The sequence below is a fragment of the Bubalus bubalis genome, chromosome 14 (genome assembly GCF_019923935.1).
Source record: "Bubalus bubalis isolate 160015118507 breed Murrah chromosome 14, NDDB_SH_1, whole genome shotgun sequence".
Lineage (NCBI taxonomy): Eukaryota > Metazoa > Chordata > Mammalia > Artiodactyla > Bovidae > Bubalus > Bubalus bubalis.
The window spans coordinates 58,511,017-58,537,973 of record NC_059170.1 but is presented as its reverse complement, the minus strand read 5'-3'; the positions used below and the strand labels follow the sequence as shown (position 1 = coordinate 58,537,973).

The 26,957-nt window shown below is 44.6% G+C and overlaps 1 protein-coding gene across 29 annotated transcripts in view; it reads left to right on the top strand.

Annotated features, from left to right (window-relative positions):
- Window positions 1-26,957, top strand: part of KIAA1217 (KIAA1217 ortholog) — an 829,478-nt gene that overhangs the window by 730,548 nt on the left and 71,973 nt on the right. For 22 of the 29 annotated variants that reach the window (XM_044927453.2, XM_044927454.2, XM_044927455.2 and 19 more), the window contains one exon: window positions 23,724-24,556. In XM_044927453.2, the coding sequence (XP_044783388.1) occupies window positions 23,724-24,556 (833 nt within the window). Of the gene's footprint in view, window positions 1-7,849; window positions 9,253-9,358; window positions 10,329-17,282; window positions 17,771-21,456; window positions 21,766-23,723; window positions 24,557-26,957 lie in introns of those variants that run through there. The other 7 variants (XM_044927456.2, XM_044927458.2, XM_044927457.2 and 4 more) reach the window with 7 other exon arrangements.

The window sequence follows — 26,957 nt, the reverse complement described above, 5'->3', positions numbered from 1 at the left end:
TTGGACAGGAGTAATAACTGATCTTAGTGATTCTTGAACAATGGTTCAACTACCCTTCTTTGAAGAGTACTCAGAGGTCAGGTCTCTACACTGATTTCTTAACCCGAGAGTTCGAGATTGTTCTGGCTCTGGTATATTGACTTTGTGGCCCCCATTCCTTCAATCTGTCCAATGGGGATTATATCCTTTATCTGATGGGAATGTGCTGGGAATTAAATAGAAATTTTGGAAAGCATCTGGTAAATAAGAGTCTCCAAAAATGTTTCCTTTCCCTATTTCCATCTTTTCCTGGCAGATTTAATTGCAAATATTTACAGATGGAGAAACGCTTGTGATTGTCACTCAAAATTGAGTAAGGTCAGCTTTCTGAATGAGGATTTAACCAAGCCCACAATAGAATGGAGGGCTTCCCAAGTGGCTTAGTGGTAAAGAATCCGCCTGCCAATGCAGGAGACTCAAGTTCAATCCCTGGGTCAGAAAGATCCCCCGGAGGAGGAAATGGCAACCCACTCCAGTATTCTTGCCTGGAAAATCCCATGGACAGAGAAGCTTGGCGGGCTATAGTTCATGGGGTCACAAAAGAGTCAGACACAACTCAGCAACTAAACAACAGCAACACAATAGAATGGAGATTTTGATGGGAGCTTGCCTCTTCACTTTACTCCTTAGAACAGTTTTTGTCAAAGAGTAGTCCCTGGACCAGCAGGTCAGCATCATCTGGGGACTTGTTAAAAAGGCAGATTCTCAGGCCCACCCAAGTCCTGCTAAATCAGACACTCAGGAAGTGGAGCCCATTAATCTGTGTTTCAGCAAGCCCTCTGGATGATTCTGATGTTGTTGAATTACATCAACTTGCAGAACCACTGCCTGGGAATAATTTGCTGGCTGGATCAGAGGTCAGTCCATTCCCCAACACTTGGCATTCCCCACCTCTGGTCTATGACCATGCCTTACTTCCTGCCTGAAAATTCCTAAGAAAGGAAACTCTTTCTTCCTTACTGAAATTTCTGCTCATCATTTATGGACTTACTTAAATCTCACCTCTTCAGAGAAGTATTCCTCAACTATCCCAGGCAGGAAAATCTTATTCATCTATAGATTCCAGAGGGTTTGTCTGTTCTACTTATTTGAAACTTGCCAAAGTTATTCTTGCTTTTGTTTTTAAAAAAAATGTATATTTGTTTATTTGGCTTTGTTGGGTCCTAGTTGCTGCAGGCTGGATCTTTAGCTGTGGCATGTGAACTCTTAGCTGTAGCTTGCAAGCTCTTAGTCATGGGAAATGGGATCTAGTTCCCTGACCAGGGATCAAACCCTGGCCCCTTGTCTTGGGACCACAGAGTTTTAGCCATTGGACTGCCAAGGAAGTCCAGCTTTTGTCTTCTTTTTATTGCTCATGTACATGCTTCATCTTTTCTCCTCTTAAGAGGTAGGAATTATGTGGCTTAAAGGTTCTTTTCCCTTCCTCAGCCTCAACCTTGGGCTTTACATACCTGGTGACTACTCAATAAATATTTCATGGACTGAGCTTCCCTGGTGGGTCAGTGGTAAAGAATCTGCCTTCCAACGCAGGAGACATGGGTTTGATCTCTGTCCTGGAAAGATCCCACATGCTGTGGGGCTACTAAGCCTGTGTGCCACAACTACTGAGCCCAGGCTCTGGAGCCTGGGAGCCACGGCTTCTGAAACCCGACTGCTCTAGAGCTCGTGCTGTGCAACATGAGAAGCCACCGCAATGAGAAGCCCATGCACCCAACTAGAGAGTAACCCCCACTCGCCGCAACTAGAGAAAAGCCCAAGCAGCAGTGAAGACTCAGTACAGTCAAAAATAAATAGATGTTTTAAAAAATATTCCATGGACCCACAGAATGTTGTAGTTGGGATGGGCCTTAGAGACCCCAAGAGGTCAGACTTAGAAGGCAGGTTCTGTGATGCCCAGTTTGGTGTTCCTCTTCCACATACTGCATGAACTGCTGAGACACACCTGAATGGGGGCAGTTGGGGCCATTGGCCTGGCCCAGATGAGCAGATGCTTGGCGTTTGCTGTCACAGACTCCAACCAAACCCTTTGAAAACAGATGGGTGTTCAAAGGTATATTCATGTAATTTATAAGCCTGGAACCTTTTGGTTCTTTCATAATTAATGAGAACTGGGAAAGTTTGTGCATCTGTATAGTTATATAACACAAGGCATCTGTTCCCAGTTCACATGTTCATACCTGGGACACCCATGGAAATTCTTTGGGTGTGCTATATGCGGGCTAAGTCACTTCAGTCATGTTGGACTCTTTGCGACCCTGTGGACCAGAGCCCACCAGACTCCTCTGTCCTTGGGATTCTCCAGGCAAGAAGACTGGAGTGGGTTGCTATGCCCTTCTCCGGGGGATCTTCCCAACCCAGGAATTGAACCCATGTCTCTTACATGTCCTTACCCACCTTGACAGGTGGGTTCTTTACAACTAGTGCCACCTGGGAAGCCCTATAATTTAATTTTTATTTATGTATTTATAGATAATACCTTTATACTATTATCTGTATAATGTATATGAATATACAAAATTATATATGTATGAATATATGAAACTATATCCCTACCAGCAGTTCACAAGTGTGCTCTTTTGGCCACATCCTCACCAATGCTTATTTTCTTTTGTCTTTTTGGTAATAGCCATTCTAACAGGTATGAGATAATATTTACTGTGGTTTTGACTTGCATTGTACTGGTGATTAGTCATGTTGAGTACGTTTTCATATTCCTGTGGGCTCTCTATATGTCTTTTTGGAAAAAATAATCTGTTTCTTTTGCCCACTCACACATTGGATTATTTGGTTTCTTTTTTTTTAAACTTTTTATTTTATATTATAGTCCATTAACAATGTGGTGATACTTTCAAGTAGACAGCAGAGTGACTCAGGCATACATGGACATGTATCCATTCTCCCCCAGACTCCCCTCCCATCCAGGCTGCCACATAACATTGAACAGAGTTCCCTGTGCTATTCAGTAGGACCTTGTTGGTTATCCATTTTAAATACAGCAGTGTGTACATATCGATCTCAAACTCCCTAACTATCCCTTTCCCCCTGGTAACCATAAGTTTATCCTATGGAACTTCTTTTAGTTTCAAGAGTGGCTGTTACCTTGTGGACACAGCGAGGGAAGGAGAGGGTGGGACAAAGCGGGAGAGCAGCATGGAAACATATACACTGCTGCTGCTGCTGCTGCTAAGTTCGCTTCAGTTGTGTCCAACTCTGTGCGACCCCATAGACGGCAGCCCACCAGGCTCCCCCATCCCTGGGATTCTCCAGGCAAGAATTCTGGAGTGGGTTGCCATTTCCTCCTCCATGCATGAAAGTGAAGTCGCTCAGTCGTGTCGGACTCTGTGCGACCCCATGGACTGCAGCCCACCAGGCTCCTCCGTCCATGGGATTTTCCAGGCAAGAGTACTGGAGTGGGGTGCCATTGCCTTCTGCGAATATACACACTAGCATATGTAAAGTGGATGCCAGTGGGAATGTGCTCTATGACTCGGGGAGCTCAAGCCCGAGCTCTGCGACCACCTAGAGGGGTGGGAGTGGGGATCAAGAGCGAGGGGACATATGTATACCTGTGGCTGATGCATGTTGATGTGTGGCAGAAACCAACACAATATTGGACATCAATTATCCTTCAACTAAAAATAAATAAGCCTAAAAAAAGACTTCATGTTGCGAGAAAAGCAAGTGGCTCTCATGAACCCAGGAAGAATTGGGCACCAGGGCTGTTTTGATCTGGATCGCCTTCAGTGTGTTTTTGTGCTTATTTTGAGGTTAAAAATTGAAGTCGGTGGATTTGTTGAATTATTGTCCTTCAGTGTTGTCCTCTGGGTCTCTTCACTCACACAGCCCTTTCTTCTTTTGACATGCTGGCTAATACCGTTCAGCTAAGGGTCAAGATAACGGCAAGACTAAAACACCTTTCATTGGAAGCCATCCGTAACACTCCTTGAAGACTGACTCTGCTGACAGAGCTCATCTTGTTGTGTTGTTGGTTCTGTCACTTGGGAATAGAACCAGCACGAGTCCTTCTGCGATCAATGCGAAAACAAAGCAGGATGCAGGCAGTGGGGTGATTCCAGTAGCAGGGCCATGGCTATAACCCAGGCCACAGAGTTGATTCCAGAAAAGTTGTTAGGAAAGACAGGAGACAGGAAACAGGCCTGAAGGGGTTAAATCTACCAGGAAACTCTTGGTGTTAAGAAGCTAAGATGTTAAGAACTCCTCAGGGAGTTCTCTGGCAGTCCAGTGGTTAAGAACTCCCTGCTTCCAGAGCAGTGGACAAAGGTTCGAACCCTGGTTGAGGAACTAAGATCCCACATGCCACGCTGCCTGGCCAAGAAAAGAAGAAGAAGAAGAAGAAGCTGGGGCTGTTTAAAGCCCTGAGAAAGAGATTGACCTCAATTTGACTAGCTACAATGTGAGAGGGCTAACCAAGAATGAAAAACCATTTGTTTTCCAACTCGGCATCACCCATTCATCAATTTGTTTACCAGCATTTTCTCCGGCAGTCTCTAAAGAATATCTACCCTTTAAGCTGTAGCTGTGAAGCATAAAATTCTATGTATTTAGATCATTGTCAGTTCGCTGTGTAGGTTTGGATACAGTAAGGATATGTTTTATCATCAAACTAAAATATTTTTTAAAATTCTTGCATTGTTGTGAGCATCCTAAAGCTATATGATGTTGTATCAACTTTTTTTTTTTTCACTTACATCCTAATCACCTTGATCCATTTCCTGAATGAAAGTTAAGCAAGGCACAGGGGCAGAGGTGGAACACGTCTCTGAGAGATATGGTCCCAGGAGTGGGATCGGGGTCCTAGTGGTAAAGAATGTTAATCAGATGAGGTCTGGATCTTTTATCCCATAAGCAGTCTGGTGTCTTTGACTAGTGAAGACATGTATGTGTATGTGTACATATACATAATGTGTGCATGCTGAGCTGCTTCAGTTGTGTCTGACTCTTTGCGACCTTATGGAATGTAACCCAACAGGCTCCTCTGTCCATGGGATTCTGCAGGCATGAATACTGGAGTGGATTGCCATGCCCTCCTCCAGGGGATCTTCCCAACCTAGGAATCGAACCTTTATCTCTTATGTCTCATGCATTGGCAAGCAGGTTCTTTACCACAAAACTGAGGACTTTCGCTTTCACTTTTCATATAATATATATGTAAGCATGTTATATATAAGCATAATGTGTACTAATATATGTGTGTGTGTGTGTGTGTGTGTGTGTGTGTACAGTTGCTCATTCGAGTCCAGCTCTTTGAGACCCCATGGATTGTAGCCTGCTAGGCTCTTCTGTCCAAGGAATTCTCCAGGCAAGAATACTGGAGTGGCTTGCCATTTCCTTCTCCAGGGAATCTTCCCAACCTAGGGATTGAACTTGAGTCTCTTGCATCTCCTACACTGGCAGGCGAATTTTTTACCACTGTGTCACCTGGATATTGGTTAAATGTGATGTATAATTATATAACACATTTTGAGGCAGGAAGATAAAACCTGGGTAGTTAGATCCTAAACCCACTGAGATGTCCTGTTACTCTTTTCCTTTGCTGTGAAAATCTGGACCTGAAAGTGGAACAAATGAGGTATTTCTCAAACAGAGTTTACCAGACTGCCTACTCAAGGTCAAAACTCAAGTGTATAAACCCTCAGTAATCCATGTAGGGAAGACCTTGGGAGCATCAGCCTCACAGAGTTGCTCAGCGACCTGAAGGACATACGACTTCACACTTACACAGACAAAGAAGTGATAACAGTGCTGAGGCTGAAGATGGTTTCTTTTGAGGGATCTTAGTTCCTGACCAAGGATTGAACCCGTTTTCCCATGCGTTGGGAGCACAAAGTCTTAACCACTGAACCAATGGGGAAGTCTTGCTGCTTCACTACTTAGTGGGCTTCCCGAATGACTCAGCTGATAAAGAATCTGCCTGCAGTGCAGGAGACCTGGGTTCGATATCTGGGTTGGGAAGATCCCCTGGAGAAGGGAACGGCCTGGAGACCAGTATTCTGGCCTGGAGAACTCCCTGGACTGTACAGTCGATGGGGTTGCAAAGAGTCAGACAGGACTGAGTGACTTTTACACTCACCCACTACTTAGTACTATGAGAAGGTGGGCAGGGTCCTTATCTCCTCATACTTGAATCACTTCCATTTTCTCTCCATTCACATGGGGAGAGGGACACGGGACCTAAACATGTATATCACTGCATTCTGAGGGTCATGAAGTAAAATCATCATTGAAAACACTCTAAACTGCAAACCAAAGGATGATGATGATGGGGTGTGTGTGTGTGTGTGTGTGTGTGTGTGTGTGTGTGCGCGCGCACGCACAGCCATCTAAAATCCTTTGTGGGAACTTGCGTGGCAGTCCAGTGGTTAGGACTCTGCACTTCCATCGCAGGGGCATGGATTCAGTCCCTGGTTGTAGACCAAGGTCCTGCATGCCACATGGTGTGGCACACCCCCCAAAAGCAAAGTCCTTTGTAGGATAAGAAACATTATAAATAAACAAAACAATATATGATCTGTTGCAGGATGTATGTTGACCAGTTAAATAGGAGTTTGGAGACCTGTCCTACAAAGAAAAACAAAATCTAAGGCACTGAACATTTGTATTTGTAGCGGGGTAGACGAAGATGACTTATCTGGAAGTACCAGAAGGGAGTTGTGTATAAAAGACAGCGTCCGTCCAGGAAATGGGTGGATGTGCAGAGATGGCGATAAATAATGAGGAGTTCTTTGTACCATCTGTTGCAAGTGGTAGCAAGAAAATATCCTTTTACAAACCGTAACTATTTTAGATATAACCGGAGCTTGTCCTAGGCCTGGAACATACAGGAGCATCCCAACAGAAGATTGAGTGTTGGTGAGACAAGGATAGTTTTCTTTTATCTGTGCTGCACTCCGCACAGTGACTGATTGTGGTTTGGAAGTTACATGATTTATTTCATGTTACTTGTTACCCGTTTCCCTGCTGAGATCTTGAGTCACCACTGGGCACAGTGTTAAGTCAGCCGGCGGGTCTGCTACAGGGGAGCTCAGCGGAGTTGTGTGTGTCAAAATATTTGTGGGAATAGCACTCATCTTAAATATAGCCAGAAGCTAACCATCTCTTCCCTGAGAATTAAATAATTTTGGCAACAGTCTGTCTGTCTCGTGTCTGGGAGACATTCCATTTATGACCAAATGAAACATGAATAGACATTAATAGACCTTCCAAACGACCCTCTTTCCAATTTTAACAGTGTAAGCAAGATGAACTTGAAATTTTTCCACCGGCAAAGTCACTTCCCTTCCCAATAGCATCTTCATGTTTATAAGCCCAGTTTAGATTTTCTTTTAGCATATGTAATTTTTTAAAAAGCCAATAAAGCAGCAAGAGCGAAAGGGGAGATAGGAATACATTTCACAAGACCGTTGGCCTTAACCAGAGCACAAGAAAGTATTTCCTGTTGAGGTAATGCTGAGTGTTTATTAGCCTGTCTTTTCTTAATACTCACTAGAAATAAATTGCTTCCACTTTGCAAAGTGCCAGTCAGTGAAAGGAGCAGAGGGAATGAATAGCAGGATAGTGAACACACTGCTGGCAAGATCAGGTTCACAGAGGCTGTAGCGTCCCAAGGGAGGCAGCCGAGAACCTGGCAAAATAATGAAACCAGACTGTGGGATGTTGGTGCTTGTGTTCCCCCCAGAATGCACCAAACTCTGCGGGACATTGTCCCGTAGGAGCCATTTTCTGGAGAACGTGCCCCACCCAGGTGAAGCCGAGTTCTCTGGCACCAGAATCCTGTGCAGGAAATTCTGCTGCCCGATCCCCCAGCCGACTCTGGGTTACTGCACTCCCTTTTCTCTTGGGTGAGCTGGGTGCTGAAGCCTTACTAGACAGCATTTCACTCATCCTGATTCACTACAGGATGGAGCCGGCTTTCCATCTCCTGACGATGGATGACTCCTCTAGTCCTGACAAAGCTGTGCCTGTCTTGCCCCAGCGGTGCCCAGAGGCATTTTGAAAGTGAGAGGAGATTGCTGTGAACTTCCAGGAAGGGAAGAGATCAGGACCATCTCTCACCTTGCACTCACTGACTCCCAAGGTAGCTGGGTCCGCAGAAGTCACCTGCCTCTAAAGCAGTGGACATGAGCCCCTGAGCTGAGCTTGGACCCTGCAGCCAATAGCAGTGACAGCTCATTGCTTGTGTGTCCTGAGGGCAGGGGCGTGGCAGAACCCAGACACTTCACCTGACAAGCAGTCCTGCCCTCAGAAAGAGCAGGACTTCCTTTGGTGGTCCAGTGGTTAAGACTTTGCCTTCCAGTCCTGGGGGTATGGGTTCTATCCCTGATTGGGGAGCTAAGATCCTGCACACCTCACCACCAAAAAAACTTGGAACATAAAACAGAAGGAATATTGTAACAAATTCAATACAGAGTTTTAAATGGTCCACATCAAAAAACATCTTAAGAATAAAGAGCAAGTCAGTTCTTACAAGGATGGTGCTGTTTAGGACATCTTATGCCCTAAAACAGGGGCTCCGGGGAGACAGTAGGGGTGGAACCACGTCTTCACCAGACCAGAGAGGCCAACCCCCCACCCCTTTTCCTGGAATGCATGCGTTTGATGGAGAGAACGAAACCTGCCAAATGTATACCAGATGCTTCAGGGGCCGAGACTGTGTGCTTTCCACACTCTGGTGAGAAATAACAAACTCTCGCCGATTAGATTAAAAATCAAAACAAGGCTTTCCACGTTCCGTCTCCTCTTCTCCAACCTCTTAGGTGGCCTCTGTTACAACCACTTCATCCAAATATTGTTTCGAATGAGACATCTTAGGAGGGAAGCGATGTCATGGGCGCTGCGTTCTCCCTCCTTTCATGACCACAGAGCTTTTTGATGGCAGTAAACAGTTTTCTTAGCAAGCTTGCAATGCTGACTGGATTTGAACTTCAGAGACGTCACGAAATTCTTTTGGTCAGCAAGACCAACCTCTGAAGGCCTTAAAATGTTTGAAAAATGCAGGGGCTGCCCAGAGCGTGGTTGTGGGGCGTGGCGTAAGGTCTCCGTGGCCTCCAGCCCAGCTTTTTGAGTTATTTGTCACTGGATTCCCACTTGAATAGCCTTCTGCTCCATTCAATCCCCGAGGGCTCAGGAAGCATGATGGTGATTAAACAGAGCCTACCTGGAAGCTAAGGAAATGCTTCTTCTGTCCTTTTGTCGGTAATGCGTTCATACCTGTCTCCTCTGAGAGCAGCACAAGCCCCTTCTTGCTGGGAACACAGACCTCCTAGCGCCTGTTCCCCTGGAGGAAAAGAGCTGTGTTGACAGCGGTCGCCCACAAGGGTCTCCGGAGACCGCCCTTGCCTCCTCCTCCCCTTGTTGAGGGTGGGGCAGAAGGGCTCCCGTTCCCTTTCTTGAATACCTTCTTTGCTCAGCCTTGGCTGGCCCTCTCTCGTGTTCCCTCTCATTTCAGGTGTGCCTTCTAGATTGCACTTGCTTGCCTGGTGCTGCCTCGGCCTGATTCTCAAAGTTCAGCTTGGTAAAACCAGCCTGGTTAATTAATAGACAGCCTCCTCTGTCACCTTCCGTGTTTACTCTGCGGTGTTATCAACCAGGGGAAAAGGCTCACGTTTCTTTCGGCTTCAGGGACATCAAAAGTCCAGAGGCTGAATGGACCTGGGGTACCTGGGTTTTCTTTGGAGCCCTCTGGTCCCCAGCAGAACACTGGTCTGAGAGTTGGGGGAAATGAGCATGTTGGGTTTTTTGATGATTTCATTTGTTGGTGGCTGGTGGTTTGCTTGTGTTAGTGACCCTTTTTACATCACTAAGATCCGTCTTGTATTAATAATATTTCCTTCACTATTACCCGGTTTACCTAGGCCTCCCCAAGTTCGTTTGTTGGTGTGTGTTTTCCGTGTAAGCAGTTGTCAGAGGTCTGAGTCACCCGTGCGGTAGCCTGTGGTTGGATATGGGCTGAGGTTATTCAGTGACTAATTGCCAAGGGGAGGAGAAATTGGCTTATCACGGGGAGGACGCCTTTTTATCCATGCCTGTAGCAGCTTTGCTCAGAAGACAGGGTAAAACAGAAGGGGCTTTCCTGAGCTGGGGAACATTTTAGGATCTGTGGTTTTTTGTGTGTGCGTGATTTCTTCTCTGAAGAGAACACTGTCTAAAATATCCAAGGGTGGAACTGAGGACTTAGATGAAACCAGCAAACAAAGGAGTCGCGTAAGTGGGAGCTCAGCCAATGTGCTTTTTCCCGGCGTTAGTTGTACAGGTGATTTCATTAAGAAAAAGTAAGTGGCTTTAATTCTTTGAGGATGAGAGAGGCTCTTAAGAGTCATTTTCAGTTTTGTCCGGTTACTTCATTGTATGGTCTGATTGAGTAGCGTGTTTACAAATTCTAGACTTGGAAGGGTGGGGTTTGAAATACAGTAAATGGTACATGATAGTCTCTTTCCTCAAAGAATATATGTATATACACATTTTTTTCAGTGCTCTACAATGAGACATAATTACATGACACAGTCTCCCAAATGATTTGAAATAAACATCTTTCATGCTGGATTTCTTTTTTCTAGAAGTAATTTTAAGTTTTTTATCCCCCTCTGTTATATTGCAGAAAGTTGTTAATGAGTAACATTTGATTTAACTTACAGTGTTTGGGGGGAAACGAAATACAGAAATGTTAGGATCCCTAACTCAGACTTAAGGCAATTCATTTGAAAGGACCCCACATTTGCTCTAGTCTTTGGGAAGGACAAGCCAGACAGAGGGTTGAGCTGTGTGCTGTGGGCGGGGCCAGCAGCTTCTCGGCTGGGGCCACGGTGCAGGAGCTCCGGAATCAAGTATGCTGTTTGTAAGATCTGGAAGGACTCAGCCCAGAGCTGGCTGTGGTTTGGGCAGTAATGGAAGGAGGCATGTGGTACCCAACAAAACAGATGAAGGATGGGGAACAGCCTCTTCATGCACAGCCAATATATCTTGTTATCGTTTAGTCTCTCTGTTGTGTCCGACACTTTGTAACCCCATGGATTTCCCAGGTGAGAATACTAGAGTGGGTTGCCATTTCCTTCTCCAGGGGATCCTCCCGACCCAGGGATCGAACAAACCCGAGTCTCTTGGTTGGCAGGTGAATTCTTTACCACTGAGCCACCTGGGAAGCCCATGCCAATATATTAATATCTAGTACAAATAAATGAGCTTTTTCTTTGTCTGGGCCAAGGTGCAGGCAAATAAATATTTGTGTTGTGTCCTGGGAAGGTGTTAAAATCTTTATTTTTTTACTTAGGTTATCTCTCTCTTGCTATAAAATGGTATTTTTAAAGCTCACCTCAAGACATCAGTGTGGAAAGCTTCTGGGCTAAAAGCATCAATGATATAACATATTCAGATATTTTCAACTTTCTAAGAGAGATGAGATGATACAGAAGATTAGTGACTAGAGAAGATTAGTGAGGATCAGGGAGATTGGTGGGAGAGGAAAAGATTCAGGTATATTAAGGTGAATAGCAACTGTGTGCATAGGTGCGTATGTGTGTGTTTTATTTATTTTACCTTTAAAGTTTAAAATAATTATCTCCTAAAAGGTCTGACTTTGATTAACAGTACAGGAAAAACCAAGAGTGTGTTTAATGTCATTTCTTTACTCGTTAGCCAGAACACAGTTAAAATACAACACAGGGATTTCCCTGGCAGTTCAGTGGTTAAAACTCTGCACTTCCATTGCAAGGGGCATGGGTTGGATCCCTGGTCTGGGAGCTAGGATTCCACATGCTTGGTGGTATGGCCAAAAAACAGAAGAACACTCTGCAGGTACTTGATTCTAGGAAGGTACCCCCTTTAACATAAAGGGCTGGGGCTTTTTTTTAAACTGTGCATTATAGAATCTTACTCATCATCCTGGTTCAATCAGACAATGAGTATCTCCTATCTATAAAGCCCAGTTTTTATTGGAATAGCAAGTGGTCTCCTTGGGAGATCACACTGAAGACTCAAAGCAGATTCTTTCTTTTTATCTCCCCATACGTTCCACCCTGTCCTAAGGGTGAGTTGCGTTTAGTTAATCTGTATCCATTAGTGTGTGAACCCAAGTTATCTAATTTTAAGGGTTTATTCAAGTGGTAGATTTAAAACGTTTTCCCACTAAGTGATGGGAAGATCATCATGTCCTTCTCTTCTTGGGCTCCAAATAGAGCCAAGGATGAAATTATCTCAAGGTGCTTCTCAAAACTCAGTCTTGGCAAGTCAGTCATGGGTTGGCAAGCAACATAAGACTTTTGCCAAAGGCTTCCAACCTCTATGTCACCCATATTGATGGAGACATTTAACCTTATATCACCTGTTCTGGCATAACAAAACGCTTGTGTTCACCTCCACTGTGGGTAACTCAGGTGGACAGTGACTCTGATGCAGTGACCCAGTTGGATGATGGCAAGATTATTTTGAGGTAGACAAGGCAGGGCTGACATAACAGCATTACCATCAGGTACATGATACTGATTGCTTATGGCTATGATTCATCCTCATTGGCCAAAGTCCCATTCTGGCTGGTTGGTACCCATGTAGTACTGGCTAGCAGATGTTAAATATTTTGACTATTACCTGTGTTCCCTGTATGAATGTACAGCACATCTGAATTGTTGTTTATTAACTGTTGCATTTCTTTCTGAATTCATCTGCATGTGACATCCAGAAAGTCTAATGAGATTCTTCTAATGATTTTTTTTGCATGTGTTTAATTTTAAACTTTACATAATTTCATTTCACTTAGTTATATAATGTGCCTCCTAGCGATTTCTTTTCACATCACCAAACATGTTTTTAAAACACCCATGCAGGCACCTCTGTTGTTCTCAAAGAAATTTACTCAACTTCTTATTAATTAAAATTAACTTTAACGACTTCCCTGGTGGGCCAGTGGTTAAGACTTCATGCTTCTACTGCAGGAGGTACAGGTTCGATCCCTGGTCGGAGAACTAACATCCGCATGCTCCACAGAATGAGCAAAAAAAAAAAAAAATTAACTTTACATTTTTATTTCATTAATACTCTTTATTCTTCTGGACAGTTCTGTACTCCTAGGAATACTGATGCCTGTTTTTACTCTCTTACCAGAAAAGGGGGGAGGGTTTTTCTATGTGTCAGTTGGGGTCAGGATTCCCCAAATGAAGATGAAGCCAGATGAGGAGGAAAAAGAGAACAGGGAGTCGTGACTCACCCTGTTAGGATTATTATTCTTCCTAAGTGGGTTTCCCTGGTGGCTCAGACGGTAAATAATCTGCTTGCAGTGCAGGAGACCAGGGTTCCATCTCTGGAAAGGAAATGGCAATCCACTCCAGTATTCTTGCCTGGAGAATTCCGTGGACAGAGGAGCCTGGCAGGATATAGTCTATGGGATCGCAAAGAGTCAACACGACTGACCGTCTAACACTTTGACTAAGTGGGTTCTAGACATTTGAAACCCTCGTCTTTTGGGGGGATTAATAACAATAATGACAGTAGGACCTACTGTGTGTTGCACCTGATTAGCCTTGAGCGCCATGTGGTTCTTTGTGTACAGTGGCATGTTTGAATTTATCTTTGTGTTTATTGGGAGTGATTATTGCATTATGTGGTCTGATTGGGTGGGGAATTTGACCAAATGTGCACTGCTGGCTGAGCCAGACACTCTTGTATTTTATCACCTATAAAGCCCTACCTTGCTTACCACTGAGCTGGATCCTTCTTTTCACTGAGCCTTGCATTGAGGAAGACAGGGTGGGAGAGGTATTTATAGAGGATCCACGTTGATCTGCTGCAAGACAGAGGTTATATGGTTTCTCCAGCTATTCTGGAGTGGGAATTGGGTATGTTACCATACAATGACCTTGGGAATGCCCTCCTGGTCTAAGATCCTGAGCCCCTGAGTCTTGAGGGTGCGTGGGCTGGAGCATCTTGACTTCAGCCTAGTTGTGACTCCCCAAGGTCTAGGAAAGGGTCCCGGGGGTGAGGACAGCTTGAGGATATCCCACGTCTGGTTTAGAGGCGGAGAACAGACTAGCGTATTATGTGTGTGTATGTGTGATGGGGAAGCAGGGGTAGTGGAGATAAAATCATAATTTCAAGTAAGGAACCTGCATACATTGAGAAGGATACCCTTAGGGAGCTGAGGAGCCAATTCAATAATGCTTAAGTAATGTACCATCAATGACTTCCCTGGTGGCTCCACGCTAAAGAATCTGCCTGCTGAGCAGGAGATACAGGTTTGATCCCTGGGTCTGGAAGATACCCTGGGGAAGGAAATGGCCACCCACTCCAGTATACGTGCCTGGAGAATCCAATGGACAGAGGAGCCTGGCGGGCTACACAGTCCATGGGGTCACAAAAGATTCAGACACAATTGGGCACGCGGGCAGGAATGTACCCTCAAAGGATACCTTTTGGTTGCTACATATTTGCATTTTGCTTGCATTTTTGCTTGATCGTTTCCATTATGAAATCCACCATAATGTGCCAAAGTCCCCGGGTCAGAGATTCTGCATTGCTGGGTCCTGCCAGTGACAAGATAAGGAGGGAAGCTGTGGGAAACCAGCTGGTTCATCCCCTGCATCCTCATTACCCGATGCAGGCAAGAGTATGTCCTCTCCAGGGCAGGAAGTTTCGGGCTTAATTAGAACTGTGTCTTGGAATTAGGCTTGATTCTTAGCAAGTGCATGGTAAATACTGTTGGACTAAGTGAATGAATTGATAAGATATGAATTCTGTATGTATTCAGGGCCTTGGGTTCTGTTTCCTTTTCAGTCTTCTCCTTGTTGCCTCTTCTGTTTCTTCTCTCTTCCCCCATCACCCACACAATGGGTCTCTTAGCTGCTCGTCTTGACTGCTGTCCATTTGAGCCCACGTCCTCACCCCTTATGCCCCTACCTTGCCCACCCCAATCATTTATACCCTCCTTGTCTTTCACACCTCTGAGAAGATCGAATGGAAATGTGGCTTCTGTGACATCACAGAACTTGAAGACAGGGCTTGAGAGGTGCCACTGGCTTCTGTCCCCTCCCTTTGCAGCCATTTGGAGAATCTCAGTGAGCATGACCCTGGTGGGTTTTAATCAAAACAAAAATATCACATCTTCACATCCTAAATTCATTTGTGTTTTTGATTCTGCCCCTAACTAAATACAGTAGTATAGTTGCAAATTATAATAGTTTCCTCTTTTGCCATTAACTTGAATTTTTTTATTGAGATTTAATTGACATATACCATTATATTAGTTTCAGAGGTATAACATAATGCTTCAATATATGCATCTGTTGCAAAATAATCACGACACTAAGTCTAGTTGACATCCATTACTAAACATAGTTTCCATTTTGTTCTTGTGATGAGAACTTTTAAAACCTACTCCCTTAGCAACTTTCAAATACAATACAGCATTATTAACTATAGTTACCATGCTCTGCATTACACCCCCAGGACTTAGATGTATTTTGTAACTATAAATTTGCATCTTTTGACCATCTTCACCCAGTTCACCCCCCCCAGCCCCCACCTCCTGCCTGTGGCAACCACCAATCTGTTCTCTGTGTCTATGAGAACAACCTTTTTCTTTTTATTTATGTATTCATTTGTTTTTATTGGAGGATAATTGCTTTACAGTGTTGTGTTTCTGCTGTACAGCAACCTGAAACAGCTATATGTATACACATATCCTCTCCCTCTTGAGCTTCCCTATCCCCACCGCATCCCACCCCACCACCCCGCCCGCCCCTCAGATTATCACAAAGCACCGCTGAGCTCCCTGTGCTATACGGCAGCTTCCTACTAGCTATCTGTTTTACACATGTGCTTAGGTACTCGGTCATGTCCGACTCTTTGAGACCCCATGGACCCACCAGGCTCCTCGGTCCATGGTATTCTCCAGGCAAGAATACTGGAGTGGGAAGCCATTCCCTTCTCCAGGAGATCTTCCCGGCCGAAGGGAAGATCCTGGGTCTCCTGCATTGCAGGCAAATTCTTTACTGCTGAGCCACAAAGGAAGCCCATTTTACACCGTTACACATGGTAGTATATGTATATGTCAATGGTACTCCCTCAATTTGCCCCACCTACCTCCTCCCCCGACCCTGCCCTATGTCCATAAGTCCATTGTCTATGTCTGTGTTTTTATTCCTGCCCTGCAAATAGGTCCATCAGTAGCATTTATTCTTTACTTACTGTTTCTTATGGAGGAGAGCTAGTGGGAGACCCTATGGGATTCCTCACTCTCCTGAACTGGGTAGTAATGAAACAGCCCAGAAACCTCTGCTTCCTGGGGCTTATGATGACCTGTCCCAACACGCTCCTCCTCATCATATGGCAGCTCCAGAGGATGTACTGTTAGCGTTCTTCCTCCTCCACCATACCTGGGCTTCCCTGCCCCCTTCTCTTTTTGCCATCCCTACTATAATTTGCCTCCAATTGCACTCATCTCCTGGATCATTATTCCTCCAGACCTCTCAGAGCTGACTTCTCATGGTAAAGCACCAGGAATTGGTTAACCTTCCCTCCCAGTCTTTCCCATGCCTCTCCTCTCTCCCTGGCCATGTCGCTACATTGTATCAGCTCAGAAAGATGAGAAGGATGCTTGCTATCTATTTTCCAGGGCTAAGGCTAGAAAAATGTGCCCAAGATGATCTTAGAAAACATTGTAGCACTTTGGATACATTAAAGCCACATCTATTTCTTAAAAGCTGACCTCAATTTTTAAACCATTGTTACCATTTTTTTCCTCAAACTCCATAGCATTGAGTTCTATAGCAGATATTCATTTCCTGCAGTTGCTGTGAGAAATTACCACAAACTTAGTGGCTTGAAACACCACAAATTTGTTATTTTCCACTTGTGGAGAGCAGAAGTCCAGACTGGTTTCACTGGCCAATATTAAGGGGTTGGCTCTGCCACGTTCTCTCTGAAGACCCTAGAGAATCTTATTCTTTGCCTTTGCCAGCTTCTGGGAGCTGCCTTATTCCTTGGCTTATGGCTCTCTCCTCCATCTCCAAAGTCAGTAATGTAGAATGTTTTGTATTCTGTTGGGTTGGCCAAAAAATTCACTCAGGTTTCCCCCTAAAATCTTATGGAAAAACCTGAGCGTACATTTTGGCCAGCCCAGAATTACAAGTTAATCTCTAAAGGGATGTTGCCTATAAGCTTAAATTATACATAATAGCCTATCTCTGGGAACCCTGCCTCTAAGGTGATGAGCGTTAATACCTTCGTATTTATGTGATCAGGTCCACCACCTGTGAAGGACTGCAGGGAGGGCAGGAGTAACACATCCCTTCCGGAGGCTGACCGGAAACAGGAAACCTTTGACTTTACTCCCGCCCCTTTTAGTATTAAAGCAGCCCCAATTCTAACGGAGACAAGATGGCTCTTAATGAGTAGGAGGCTACCTTCTTCTCGGTTTGCCAGCTTTCGGAATGAAGTGACTATTCCTTGCTCCAACAACTCGTCTCTCAAGTTCCTGGCCTGTTGTGTGTCGAGCAGTGTGAGCTTGGACTCAGTAACAAATTTGGGGGAGTCACCTAGGAGCCTTGCTGCTCATGGCTATCTGGCAGGGATTGGGGCATTTTTGAGTATAAGATCCTAGCAGCTGCCAGGACCACTTGTCCTGAGGACGTGTCCTTCAGAGTTCCCCGAAGTGGCACTGGCTGCCTCAGTGCTTGGCAATTGGAACAAGGAATTGACATCTGAGAGCCGGCAGGCTCCATACAGTACGGTAAGTCACTCCAGTGTGTACAACTAAAAACTTTATTTCTTCTCTGGGGCTTTTTTTTCCCCCCGCAATAAGCCAAATTTGTTTTGTGTTTGAATGGGGTACCCTGTTAGAGACAGGAAAGAGTTACCGGACTTGTACCCAGTTCCTGAACCAGTTCATTTGTTTCTTTGCATGCATGCTAAGTCGCTTCATTCATGTCCGACTTTGCAACCCTACGAACTGTAGCCCTCCAGCCTCCTCTGCCCATGGGATTCTCCAGGCAAGAATACTGGAGTGGGTTGCCATGCCGTCCTCCAGGGGAATCTTCCTGACCCAGGGGCTGAACCCTCGTCTCTTAGGTCTCCTGCGCTGGCAGGCGGATTCTTTAACCACTAGCCCCACCTGGGTGGAATCTCCCGTTTGTGTGTGCTGTTTGTGTTCTGCTGGTCTTGAATTTGTAACTTTAAAAATGGGGAATATTTCAACTGTCCCTATAGATAGTTCTCTGAGGTGTATTTTGGATAAGGGATCTGCTTATAGCTATGAACCCATGGGTGAAAGGGACATTATATTTTATTGCAGGGGCCCCCAACCCTTTTTGGCCCCAGGAACCAGTTTTGTGGAAGACAGTTTTTCCGTGGATGGGGGTGGAATGGTTTCGGGGTGATTCAAGCTCTTCACATTTATTGCGCACTCTGCCGCCACTGATCTGACAGGAGGTACGGATCCACGGCCCGGAGGTTGGGGGCCCCTGTTTTATTGTAGCAGTGTGTTGCCACTGTACCTGTTAGGATCTCCACGGTGGTTAGGCAAGGCTATCTTGGGACCCTGTACACCCTGTACTGATATCTTTGTTGTGTTAATTACGTCGTTTATCGTCTCTTGTGTCTTTGGAGTGTGTAAGATCCCAAGACCAAACTTCAGGGTTTATTTAGGATTTTGTGCGATCTCTGAGTTTTTGGTTTCATTTTGTTTAGTACTGTTCCTCCACTTGCAGCCAGATCAGTTTTGTGATTTTTTAAAAATTAATTTTAATTTAGGATAATTACTTTACAGTACTGTGGTGGTTTTTGCCATACATCAAATGAATTGGCCATGGGTGTACATGTGTCCCCTCATTCTGAACACCCCTGCCACCTCCCTCCCCACCCCATCCCTCTGGGTTGTCCCAGAGCACGGGCTTTGAATGCCCTGCTTCATGTGTGGAACTTGCACTGGTCACCTTGGCGTATGGTAATGTACATGTTTCACTGCTATTCTCTCCCATCGTCCCACCCTCACCTTCTCCCACGTAGTCCAAAAGTCTGTTCTTTACATCTGTGTCTCTTTTGTTGCCCTGCATATAGGATCATTGTTACTGTCTTTCTGAATTCCATATGTATGCGTTAATACATTGTATTGGTGTTTCTCTTTCTGACATCACTGTTTTAAAACTTGACTGATATCAAATGGAGGAAAGAAACAGGGAAGAAAAAACAAAACTGTCTGTTCTTGTCCAGGAGTGGGCATTCCGAAGGAGGAGAGAAACGTTTCACTTGATTCCTAACGTCACCAAAAGCTACAAATAGAAGTGTCTTTTCCATTAATATTAGTAAAAGCGTTCAGTCATCTAGACAGGCGACCTTGATTTGTCCTGTCTTCCAGAAACCCAATCTGAATCCAATCTCTTTTATAACTTACGGCTTTTACATTGTGGTACCTGACTGATGACTAAAATTTTGGAATGGGAGCTCTGTCCCTGTGTATTTATACATGTGTTTGCACATAATATAGATGTGCAGCATTGCCATAATGGATTTGTAAAAGAGCTCTGTTTAATTGGCTTAAAGGAAATTAAGTGAGTTTCAATACTCAAACATAAAAGAATCTCACCAGAATGGGTTTCAGGTTCACGAGCTCTAGGAAATATTCAGTATTGAATTAATATCTGGTGTGAAAGTTAGCTTAAGCTTGTTGGCTTGATACAGATGTTTTTTGAGTCATCAACGTTAAATACAGGGACTTCCCTGGTGGTCCAGTGGTTAGGAATCCACCTTGCAATGCAGGGGATATAGGTTCCATCCCTGGTCCAGGAACTAGGATCCCAGGGAGCAACTGGGCACATGTGCAACGAAGACCCAATGCAGCCAAATAAACTAAATAGTAACAAACAGCATTATGTATAATAATTTTATTGTATCTAGGTTTACTGGAAATCAAATAAGGCCTTATTATTCCTGTTACAAAGTTTGTCAGCAAGAAAAATAATGTGATAAAGCTTTTAAGTAAATAAAATGTAAATGAAGTAACGAGTTTGGGGTAAACTCTATGGGAATAGTGTCTTGGGAATGTTTGTCTAGAATAGTCTCTCCAGATTTTCGTAACTTGAAACTAAGTCCTAAGACAAGATTGAACGTAATTTTAAAAATCTTAAAGTGGTACAAAACCTGGATTTGGTTCTCTAAGAGGACAAAGTTTTCTTAAAATACTGAACTGCTTTTAAGTGATCTGTATTTGCCACAGATCTTTTCTTATCACTGGTTAGAACTTTTTTTTATATTTCTGACTAATGTCTCAAAGATCAAGTTCTAAGTGGGGTTCATTTGACCTCTGGCTAACTCTGGGATTTTTCAGAGGGTCCCTGGAATACTTTTAGTTGTTTTCTCTGCATCTCAGAGAAATATTAAACTGTGTATATACATGGTTGAGTCCCTTTGCTATCTACCTGGAACTATCAGAACATTGTTAATTGGCTATACTCCAACATAAAATAAAAATTAATAATAAATCTGTATTACTAATCAGAAAAACTAATTGGGCTTATCTGGTGTGTTGAATTGCATGGGAGGCATTGTCAAATGAGTGATGGTAAAATTTCTTAGATTATATCATGGGTAAACATTATTAACATACATATTGTAGAAATTATATGGAACTCCTAAAATTCTGGTATACTCTGGTAAATGATGTCATCATTTTAGTAATTATCACAGCCACAGCAGTAATCAGTTTTCTAGTCGATTGCATTGTAATCCCATTTGATTGATGCCAAAGCAAAAAGGCATCCTTTTAATGCTTAGATGATCAGTTGCTATCTGTGTGTGTTACAGTGCCTTCTGAATGACTCTAAAGCTATTTCGTGAAGAAGCAGGCAAGACTGATGAAATCCTTTATGTGCAAGCATTTTTACTATTATCAGGGAAAAGAAAGGAATAAAAGAGAGGATATGTTGCTTCAACCTTAACTCCTCTAGCTGAGCTGGCTGTCCCAGCCACTCTGACCATTATGCCAATATATCCACCGCTTCCACCACCTTCTATTCCTATCCAGGCTCAGTTCCTGACGCGAGGACTGAGGACTTCTCCTCCTTATAAGCATCAATCAGAAAATGCTGGGTTGACATGTACTACTATCTATAAAATAGATAGCTAGTGGAAAGCTGCTGTATAGCACAGGGAGCTCAGCTGGGTGCTTTGTGATGACCTAGTGGGGTGTGGTGGAGTGGGAAGGAGGCTCAGAAGAGAGGTGATATATGTATACAATAAAGCTGATCCACATTGTTGTACTGTATAAGCTAACACAACATTGTAAAGCAACTATACTCCAATTTAAAAATAAATACATTAAAAAATGTTTTAAAACAAAGTGTTCAGGGAGCAAGAACAAAAGATGCAAATCAAAATTCCCTTTTTTTTTTTTTTTTTTTTTTGGCATTGGATTCCTGGAAGGTAACTCAGAGAAGTAAGCCACTATTGAGGAAGAAACAATGCACTTACTGTAAGGAGAAGGAACATTGGAAAATGGATTGCCCTCGGCTGAAACAGAAGAAGAAGAAAAGGGGAGCTCCTATGGTAGAAAGAGAGGAACACTGAATAAAGAGGCCCAGGGGCTCCCTTGGACTTACTGTGCCCAATTCCCCACAGGAGCCCAGGGTAAAATTGAACGTGTGGGATGAACTGATTGAAGGCAAAAGGAAAGGGGACAGCAGAGGATGAGATGTTTAGACAGCATCACAGACTCAATGGCCGTGAATTTAGGTGAGACAGTGGCGGACAGAGGAGCCTGGTGGGTTGCAGTGCATGGGGTCGCAAAGAGCCGGACATGACTTAGCTACTGAAAAACAACAAACTGATTTGACTTTCTGATAGACCTCACCCTGAAAAAAAATTTTTTTTTTATCAGAATAGCTTGACATCACCAGGCTTCTCTGGTGGCTCAGTGGTAAAGAACCTGTCTGCCAGTGCAGGAGATGCGGGTTCCATCTCTGAGTAAGGAAGACCCCCTGGAGAAGGAAATGACAACCCACTCCAGTATTCTTGCCTGGGAAATCCCATGAACAGAGGAGCCTGGCCGGCTACGGTCCATAGGATCACAAAACAGTGGGACAGGACTAAGCGACCAAAAAACAACAACAAAAGCTCGATATCAGGAGTCTCACCTAAACATGCTTTAAGCCTACAGATGGTGCTCGTGAAAACCCTGGAAAAGGAGACTGAGCTCTTTCCCCCAAGGTCTTAAAAATAACCCAGCGACTGCTGTCAGCGCTCCCCAGATGGGGACTCAATGCCAAAGAAGCTGCACCACCAGGGACTGAAATATACTCAATACCTATTTCTCAGATGCTTCAAACTGCAAGACATTTCAGATACCTGGACACTTTCTCAGTGTGGGTGGAAGCATATCCCTCCTGGACAGAAAATCTCTTGAGATGGTTAAAGCCATCCTTAGGGAAGTCATGCCCTGATTCGGCTTAAGGCATTAAAACAACATTCATCCTGGAGACCACAGTCAATAAGAAAAGAAGAAAATGAATCATACATTAAAAAGGAAAATTGCTAAAATGTCAGGAGACTAACTGAACTTGGGATAAGGCCTTGCCAGTTGCCCTGCTGCAGATCAGTAACTCCTGGAAGCAGGCTTAAATTGGCCCCTTTAAAATACGGTATGGTAGGTCATTCCAGCTGTCTGCCGTGGCAGGGGAGTCCTTAAAACACGTAGCAGTGGCCAATTACGTTAAAACTTTGGGCACTATACTAACCTCTGTTCATGAGGTTGCCTCCAACAGGCCTACCTATGCAACTGAAGTAAATGGTAATTCCCTTGTAGCTATGAAAGGGTCAGCCGATTTGTTTAATTTTATCCAAATAAATAGCATAGGAATTTAGTATATGTATTGAAAACTGGAACCAAAGCCCTAAGTTCAGTTACGAAGTAGACAGCATAATGCTCAGAGATTTCACTGGGTTCAAATAGCTGTCAAGGACTGACTAAGGAATATTCATCACCTGCGTTCAGCAGAAAGTAGCCAGCCAAAGTGGTCTTGGTCCCTTTTCCCAGAGGACTGTGAAACAGACAGTGATAGTGGGGAATGGTTCTTGGGAACAGAGAATGACCACAGAGAAGAAGAAATTAACACCTCCCCTCTGGAGGCAGACGGGGACCTGGAAGTGTTTGACTTTACTCCCACCCCTTTTACTGTAAAAACAAAACAAAACCAAACCTGAATTCTGACTCAGGCAAGATGGTTCTCTGGGGCATGAGTCCACCATCTTCTCAGTGTGTTGACTTTCTGAATAAAGTCTCTATTCGTTGCCCCAACAACTTGTCTTTTGATTATTGGCCTGTCATGCAGAGAGCAGTATGAGCTTGGACTCGGTGACAGCATCTTTCCATCTTGCTCTGTTATGCTTCAGCCATCACATCCCCTTCCATGACATTTGACCTTCCTGCCTATTTCACAGATAAGGACCCTTGTGATTTCATTGGGTCCACCTTGTGATTTCATTGGCTAATCTCTCCCTCTCAACATCCTTAATGGGGTATCTGTGAAGTCCTTTTTGCCATGTAAGGGAACACGGGTACAGGATCTAGGGACTGGGGGCACAGACATCTTACAGGAGCCACTCTTCAGCTGGTTTCATCGGGGAAGCCACACTGAGACGTCTCTAAAAATGAATATCAAAGTAGATGTTCTAATTTCTTGTTTTCTTTCCAGATGCAGAGAGAAATTGTTTATGCAAGAGGAGATGGCCCTGGTGCCTCTCGACCTGGACCCACAACTCTTCCACCCCACGCCATTCCAAACTCTCCGCCATCCACTCCCGTGCCCCATTCCATGCCTCCCTCTCCATCCAGAATTCCGTACGGAGGCACCCGCCCAATGGTGGTTCCTGGTAATGCCACCATCCCCAGGGACAGACTCTCCAGCCTGCCAGTCTCCAGATCCATCTCCCCCAGCCCCAGCGCCATCCTGGAAAGAAGAGACGTGAAGCCGGATGAAGACATGAGCGGCAAGAACCTCGCCATGTACCGGAATGAGGGTTTCTATGCCGACCCTTACCTTTATCACGAGGGGCGGATGAGCATAGCGTCTTCGCACAGCGGGCACCCACTGGATGTCCCCGATCACATCATCGCGTATCACCGCACCGCCATTCGGTCAGCCAGTGCTTACTGCAACCCATCTCTGCAAGCAGAAATGCACATGGAGCAGTCACTGTACAGACAGAAGCCAAGGAAATACCCAGAGAGCCACCTGCCCACTCTGGGCTCCAAGACGCCCCCGGCGTCTCCTCACCGAGTCGGCGACCTGAGGATGGTGGAGATGCACGGTCACCATAACGCCCACGGGCCCCCCCACACGTTGCAGCCAGACCGGGCCTCGCCCAGCCGCCAGGGCTTCAAGAAGGAGCCTGGCACCTTGGTGTATATTGAGAAGCCACGGACCACTCCAGGATTATCCGGGATTGTGGACCTCGGCCCTCCTCTAGTTGAGAAGCAGGTGTTCGCTTACAGCACGGCTACCATACCCAAAGACCGGGAGACCAGGTACGGCGGTGAGGGTGGCGTGAGGGTGGTCCATGCCCACCTGCTGGGTGTTTTGGGCTGTGTTACAGGAGTCAGCAGGAGAGAGCAGCAGTTAGCTGAGTACCAGCCTTGAGCAGTGTGCCCTCTGGATTCTGTGTTGGGTGGAGGGGGTGTGGGCGTGGAGAAGTAGGATCATAGGTGGTTCTTGTCTGCAAGGAGTTTCTAAAGCTGTTGGTTGAGTGGTGTTGGCTGTGGGGCAGGCGGGCAGGCCACCCCAACAAGAGGGGTCAGAATGGGCCTCCCAAGTGTGGGTCTAACAGTGGCATCATTAGTATATATCTGAATCATTCAGAAGAAAATTGGTTAGCATATGAGAAGAAACCATTCAGACAAACTAGTCAAGAGCTGATCATTGTTGATCTCCCACTGAAAAGAAGGAGTGAGTGGTTCTAGTGTTCACTGTTTAAATTGGCAGTTTGTGTTTTTTTTTTTTCTAAAAGTGAAATTTTGTTTTCTCATGTGGTTTGGGGAAATGAAAAGAATGTGTCACTATCTGTCATCCAGGGTGATAAAAACATAAATCTGCATAAAATTAGGATGGTGTCGAAGTAATACTCATTTGGGAGTGGTACTGAGATCAGCAAAGTTTTTTCTTGTAGATAAGATACACTGGATATTTAAATTTCTTTTTTAATTTACATGTTTTTGTAATTCACCTAGAACCTTCATACGACATCTTGAAAACCCTCAAATTTATAGTTATAGAAAAGCCAATTTTGACAGAGAATTTCTCTAGCCTGGCTTTGTTCACGGAAGGCAATAAATATATGAATTATAGTCATAAAAATCTAGTCAAAGAAATAGAGTTCAAAGATTAAGCATGCGACCTGTGGTCATACAGGAATTCAGAAGGGGAGTGAAAATTACAATTCAGACATTCAGCCACTCAGTACCCTATCGGAACCTGGCTTCCCTCCTCCTCACCAAAAATGATCATATCACTTACTATTGCATAACCTTGTAAAAGAGAAGGCCAAAATTGTGACTGGAATGCGAAATGTCTATCTTACTATCTTAATCACACAAATCAGAAAATTCTGTCCTCTTTGGCAGATTTTTATCCTGAAAGGGCCATCTCTCATCTGGTCACAAAAGAAAGATTCCGGGAAGATGGAAAGAGAATAAACATAAGTTTTGTGTTTCTTTTAAAGCTCTAACCTTCTCACACAACTGGAAAAAAATTAAAAAACAGCAACAGTGACTGACTTGATTATTCAGGACAAAGAAAAATTAAGAATCAGAAAAAGGTATCCAAAGTCCTTAGGAAGTTAAATTCTAAGAATCAAAGGAAACGACACCTCCTGTGACCATAGCAAGGTGAGGGGTGTGGGATACATACTGAGGCTCTTTGAACAGACCAGTGTCACAACGAGGGGACTCTGCCACGATGGGCCTTAAGGGAGCCTGCACCCTGTGCGTCTAAGAAAGGACAGTTCATCCCCCTTGGTGGGCGGTGAGGGGCTGGTTGGGAAGTGTGTGTCCCCCATAGGATGAGACTTGGAGTCATAAGAATTTCTTCCAGGAGACAAAACCTATCCATCTCCTGGGCTCGAATCCATCCTGCTCCCATCCCCCCAGCCCCCTGCTGACCCACCTTGAGGGTAGGAGAGGACCGTGAGCTTGATTCCACCGTGTATCTCATTAAGCCATCCACACTCTGCGGATTTCCAGGCACACTTTGGACAGTGATGGCGTCTGGCTTCCCGCTCAGCTCCTAGTGCATTGTCACAAATGCAGTCGCCACGTGTATATAACTGGCATCATTCAACCCAGTTCCCAGGATTGGGTTAGGGGTGGGACCAAAATGAAGGCCCCTCCGCTATGTGGAATCGCCTCTCTGCTGCCCCCTGGTCAGTCTTGAAGAATTTTAGCCTTAAGTAGCATCAGTGCAGGGCGTCCCAGGTGGCGCTAGTGGTAAGGAACCTGCCTCCCAATGCGGGAGACATAAGAGACTTGGGTTCAGTCCCTGGGCCAAGAAGATCCCCTGGAGGAGGGCATGGCAACCACTGCAGTATTGTTGCCTGGAGAATCCCATGGACAGAGGAGCCTGGCAAGCTCCAGCCCACAGGGTCACAAAGAGTTGGACACGACTGAAGCGAGTTAGCACACACACAGCATCAGTATATTTTCAGGTCCTTTGTTTCCTCAGAGGTTTTTTTTCACTGAAGCTCAGAAAATGCTATGGATTTCTGTCTTACATATATGTGAGCAGCTACTTTTAGAAAAGCCAGATTCGCATTTTTCTAGAATAACAAGTATTAGAAAATTTGATTAGTTTTCTAAAATAAGATTAATGTTCACTTAAAATATACTGTCGTGGTCATTTCCATATTCTGACATATAGTTGTAGTTTTAGAATACA